This window comes from Hipposideros armiger, unplaced genomic scaffold (assembly GCF_001890085.2).
Source record: "Hipposideros armiger isolate ML-2016 unplaced genomic scaffold, ASM189008v1 scaffold_15, whole genome shotgun sequence".
NCBI lineage: Eukaryota > Metazoa > Chordata > Mammalia > Chiroptera > Hipposideridae > Hipposideros > Hipposideros armiger.
The window spans coordinates 3,500,582-3,506,476 of record NW_017731365.1 but is presented as its reverse complement, the minus strand read 5'-3'; the positions used below and the strand labels follow the sequence as shown (position 1 = coordinate 3,506,476).

General features: G+C 49.8%; 1 protein-coding gene across 1 annotated transcript in view; it reads left to right on the top strand.

Moving 5' to 3' along the window:
* Positions 1-164: 164 nt before the first annotated feature.
* Positions 165-5,895, top strand: part of PCBD1 (pterin-4 alpha-carbinolamine dehydratase 1) — a gene marked incomplete at its 5' end in the record, with an annotated part of 13,501 nt that continues 7,770 nt past the window's right edge. Inside the window, 3 exons of the mRNA XM_019624618.1 lie at positions 165-284; positions 978-1,109; positions 1,619-1,699. Coding sequence (XP_019480163.1) covers positions 165-284; positions 978-1,109; positions 1,619-1,699 — 333 coding nt within the window. The remainder of the gene's footprint in view (positions 285-977; positions 1,110-1,618; positions 1,700-5,895) is intronic.

Below are 5,895 nucleotides of genomic sequence, written 5' to 3'. Positions count from 1 at the left end.
TGTTGCTTCACTGGCCCAAGTTGGCACCATCATTGCGCTCTTCTCTGGCGAAGCAGATCAGTCGCTGGCCCTCATATGTGGGATCCGAACCGGGGCCCTCTGGCATCCCAAGCGAGTTCTTAACCATCGCGCCACTCGGCCGGCCCCCCTGCTTCCACTTTTAACAGAGCTCTGTGGCTTGGGCTTCCCAGGCAGATAGAAAAGAAGGTGGAAGTTGGAGAACCCTAGGCCTGACAGCCGGAACCAGAGGCTGCTTGGGAGCATCATGGAGTACCCACTGGGAGGTAGTGCCAGGGGTTGTCCACTGCACCATGGCTAAGAGTCGACTGGAACGTGTTTTAAGTGCTGGGTACTTTGCTGGTCCCAGGGAGAAGGCGGCCAGACCCACTTTGAGAACAATGCCTGTGCTTTCACTGACTAGGGGCAGAGCAGTGGTCATGTCCCGTCTCTGGGCCTTGGCTTCCTCTCCAGTACACCTGACAGTGAATAACGGTAGGGGCATAAGGGTGGACTGCATGAGGTCTGTAATAGGAAAGGAAGGTTGGGCAGTCAGGGGTACTTTTTCTGAAAGGCTGTGTTTTCATACATACAGGTCTGGGCTTGGTTTTACTTGTATTGCATTAATGTACGAGAACTAGCTTTTGGGGAGAGAGGGCTCTGTAAGGCTTTGGGGAGAGGGGTCGGGGAGGAGTGCTTCTCAGTCCCGATGAGGTGCATTGCACCTCAGGATTTTGTTCTTTTCAGTAGCATGTCAAGTCTAAGAGCCTATCAGTGCGTGAGCCAGGACCCCACCTCCAGGGCAGGGTGCCACCCTCCACACCTCCCAGTCTATTGCTTTAGGCCAGCTGCCCTTTGACTGTCACCCCATGTCCAGAGCACCAGTGGCAGCTGGCTCAATTCCCCCAAAGGTCTGGGGCCCTCTTATGTCCTGTACAAAAAATGCCCTTGGGATTCTGTTTTTTTTTGCCCTCTCCTAGGCTGGCAAAGCACACAGGCTCAGTGCTGAGGAGAGGGACCAGCTGCTGCCAAACCTGAGGGCTGTGGGTTGGAATGAGCTGGAAGGCCGAGACGCCATCTTCAAGCAGTTCCATTTCAAAGACTTTAACAGGGTGAGGCTGGGGCTGAGGGGGTCACCCTCCAGAACTTGTTCTCCTTCTTAAAGTCCTGTTAGCCAAGACTCTCAGGTGCTATGCTGATTCAACTTCCTCCGGACGTGTCCTCCTTGGGGATTAGAGAATGGGGAGACGGCTTTGGGCTGTCTACACCTGAAACTTTGAGAAACAATGCTTAGAGATAGTTCAGATGGGAAATAGATGGACTTCTGAAGACATGTTAGTAGATGGCCAAAAGATTGGCCAAGACTAAACACCTCTCTGGTGTTCCCCCCTTGTTAGTGATTGGAGTAACAGAATCTTCTTCCTACTCCAGAAACACCACCTCAAACTCCAGCCTCAGAGCCAGCGGCAGGATGCCAGGTGGAATGATTAAAGCTAGAGGAGTCTCCTTCTAGGAAGCTTGTCCATCCTCCTGCATCAAGGCTTTACTCTGGCCGTAAGAAGGTATCCAGCAGTCTCTCTTTCTCTCAAAACACTAACCTGGGTCTCATTTCACTAAATAGGCTTTTGGCTTCATGACAAGAGTGGCCCTGCAGGCTGAGAAACTGGACCACCATCCTGAGTGGTTTAACGTGTACAACAAGGTGAGTGCGGTGTGCCTGTTGTGCTCGGCCCCGTCCAAGTCCTGAGAATGCCACCCCTTCCTTGGATTTCCCTGTGGGCCCTCCTCACCCAAAGACTGACTGTCTACTCTTCCTGCTCCATTTATCTCCTTCCGAGAATCAACATCAACACCCCTGGAAGATATTCAGTCTCACTACAAAAAGAAATGCAGATTAAANTGTACGTGGAAGTTCATAGCAGTTTAAAAACTGGAAACAACCCAAAGTCCATCGACAAGTGAATAAACAAATTGTGATGTGTATTATATCCAAATACAAGGTAATACTATCAAATAAGTTTTACCTAGCCACAAAAGGAAAAAAACTATTGATACTGCAACTGCATGGGTCAATCTCAAAAAGTAATTATGCTGAGTGAAAGAAACCAGACACAAAGAGTATATACTGTGTGATTTCCATTTACATGGAATTCTAGAAAAAGCTATCTAATCTATCGTGACGAGAAGCAGATCAATGCTTGTCTGAGGAGGCAAGAGGAAACTTTAGGGGTGAGGGTTATGTTCATGATCTTGATGGTGGTAATGGTTGCAGGGGGGCATACATATGTCAAAATGCATCAAATTGTACCCTTTAAATATGTGCAGTTTATTGTAGATCAGTACCTCAATAGGTGTTTTAAAAAAGATAATCCCGTGCCCAGGGTCACACAGCTGGTAAGTGGCAGAGCACGATTCAAATGCATGTCTGCATTTGGATCCCGCGTACTTAACCCCTGAGATCCTCATAACGAGGGCACCGAGGAAAGTGCTGGAAGGGAGCAGAGGCCTAGCGCCAAGTTAATGATTACTGGCGGCGGCCCCTCCCCGGCTGCGCTCCTCGCCCTGGGGCGGCCCGAGTCTGGCCCCGCCCGACGGCCGCCGAGTGCACCCTGCGCCGAACTCGCCGTCTCCGCCGCCACCTGCTGCTCGCCAGCGTCCGCACCGCGCCCCGACATGGTGAGGGGGATCGCGCAGCGCGATCCGGGCAGCGACGTTAGGAACGGGCGCGCGGTGGGGCCCAAGGACAGGAAGGGGGCAAGGCGGGGTGGAGGCCAGGCCGGCTGCAAGGGTAGGGCGGGTAGGGTGAGGTGGGAGGGTGGGGGAGGGTTCCTCCGAGCCCCTCGCAGACTAGCGCGCGCGGGATTCGGAGAATCGGGGTCTCCGCCCCGCTCCCACCCCCGGTGGTGCCCCAGGACAAGCCGAGGCCGGGAGAGGGCAGTGGCAGGTCCAGGTAACAGCCGGGCTTGCCCCAGGCTCCCAGGCCCGCGCCCCCTCCGCACCACAATGGTTTGGGCGGGGCTTAGTGAGCTCCCTTTGGGAAGATGGGGTGGTGAGGGACAGCATAGTAAGCCCGTATATAATGACTCCTCCTCGGTGGTACCGTTCTGTTCTGTATTGGGGGGGTGGGGGCGGCACCTGTGTGTGTGTGTGTGTGTGTGTGTGTGTGTGTGTGTGTGTGTGTGTGGAGGGGAGACTGAATTTGTGTGTTCCTGTGTGCCTGTTTATTGCACTTCTGGGTACTGGCTGGCTAAGCCCTCTTTGCACCCTGGGCTGTCCCTGGCCTCCCAGCCAGCCCCTGGCACCTATTTTTGAGGCCTGTGCCCAGCAGTGGGGACGTGATTGCTCAGGATCAACCGTCTTCCAGGCTAAGCTTCCCCTCAGGAGGGTCTCAGGCCCTGTGCTCAGCTGTGCTTCACACACCCCCCCCACACACACACACACCCACCCTCCCCTCAGCTAGAGAGGTGAAGGTGAGCCCTGGGGCAGCTAGGGGAGCGGGCTAGACCCAGGGTAGCTTTACCTAACAGCCCATTTCTGGCCCCAAAGCATTAGGAGCAGTCCAGACTGCAGTGATAGCTGGGAGGGCATTTTGAAGGCTATGGCTTGGAGGGAGAGGAGGTGGCTAGTGAGGCTGACTGTGAGGTGCAGTGAGGCCCCAATGATACAGGGTGTGGGTGATCAGTACCCCTCCACATGCTCTCCCAGATACTGAGGCCAGGCAGGCCTAACTTGTGATGTGCTAGGTAAACACCACCCCTTCCCCTTCTCTGATCCCAGATCTCCCAGGAGCTTGTCAGTTCAGCCCCAGGCTGTGAGACCTGGGGAATACCAGAAGATTCTAAAGAGAAAGGGTGACCTCCCAGGAACACACTAGTACCCACCCACTCCTTTCCAAGCCAAAGAGCTAAACGGTGGGTTTTGATCCCTTGACTGACATCTGGTCATCTGGTTGCCTGGCTACGTGGACCGGGCTTATCAGCCACTGAGAAAGGTTCAGCTAGAGAATGGAGATGAGGTTGGGCATGTGATACAGATCTCTACTGACATCTCTAGCCTTCTGGAGCCTAGGAGGAGACAGACCACGTCAGATCTTCCAGAGAGAACACACGTTTTCAGGAGGGAGAAAAAGATTGACTTGTCAGAATGCTGCAATGCTTTTCCAGTTCCACCCAAACCTGTAAGGCCCATCAGCCTACTTGCCCCAGGAGGTCTCCTTTTAAAAATGCTGATAACATTCTCTTACTGAAGTGTCCCATGGGCTCTCCTCTTGCTGATGCGAAGTGGAAATTCTCATCCCCTTTTACCCACAAAGCCAAAGGAGATAAGTGCCCTGGGCCACCTAGCTGGAGAATGGAAGAACTGGGTTTGAACCAGCCATGCCAACTCAACCCATGGCTTCCAGTCTGAGGGCTGCCTCATAAAAGCTACATTACCCTCCCTCACATTCTCTCCCCAGACCTTGATTCGCTTTTCATTTAGCACTCCACAGTTGCTGTCCTTGGGTCGTTCTGTTTCAGGAGCCCAATTCTGAGATCCCTTAAGCTCCTAGACTTGGAGCCTTCCAGAGGATGGAACTGACTTTTGCTTCCTTCTGTTCTCTGAGGGTTCCTCTTATGGCCTGAGTTGTGCCAATTTGGACTACCCTGAGGGCACTTTGCACAATAGGTAAATACACAGATGGGGCACTAGGTTTGCCAGTCACCCTTGGCTGGCCAAGTTGCTTCCAATTTTTTTTTTTTTTAGNAATGAGATTTTGCTTATATATAGAATCTAAAAAACAAAATAAACAAACAAAACAGAAACAAACTCATAGATATAGAGAACATATTGATGGTTGCCAGATGGGAGGGAGGTTGGGAATGAGTGAAAAAGAGTGAGGGATTAATAAGTACAAATTGGTCGTTACATAGTAATCATGGAGATGTAAATTATAGCATAAGGAATATAGTCAATAATACTGTAATAACAATATATGGTGTCATATTGGTACTACTTTCATGGGTGGTGATAGATGAGAGGGGATTAGGGCAGGGTAAAAAAGGTGAAGGGATTAAGAAGGAAAAGTTGGGTGTTACACAGTAGTCATGGGGATGTAGGGTATTTCATAAGGAATATAGTCAATAATATTGTAATAACTATATATGATGTCAGATAGGTACTAGATTTGTTGGGGTGATAGATGGGAGGGGGTTGTGGAGTAGGTTGTAAAGGTGAAGGGGGTAAAAAGTACAATCTGATAATTACAAAATAATCATGGGGATGTAAAATAAAGCATAGGGAATATAGTCAATAATATGGTAATAACTATGTATAGTGCAAGGTAGGTACTAGACTAATCAGGGGGATCACTTCTTAAATTATACAAAAGTCTAACTACTATGCTATACATCTGAAATTAATATAAAATAATATTGAATGTCAAAAACTAAAAAAGGGCAGAAAAGGTGAAGAGGAATAAAAGGTCCAAATTTCCAGGTATAAAACAAAAAGTAATGGGGATGTAATGTACAGCACAGGGAATATAGTCAATAATATTGTGATAGCATGGTATAGTTCAGAGGGTTGCTGAACTTATCATGGTGATCACTTCTTTAGGTATTTAAATGTTAAATAACCATGGTATAGAACTGAAACTAAACAGAAGTGGTCTCAGAGATATAGAGGAACAGCTGATGGCGGCTAGTTAGGAGGGGGTGGGGATGAGGGAGAAGGGGAAGGGATTAGACAGCATAAATATGTAACTACAATATTGCCACAGGGACATGAAAGACAGTTCAAGGAATATAATTAATAATGTTGTAAATATTTTTTAGGGTGTCAGATGGTCACATGTCTTGCTAGGGAGACTGCATCATGGATGGGGTAGAGGCTTGATCACTGCACTGTATACCTGAAGCT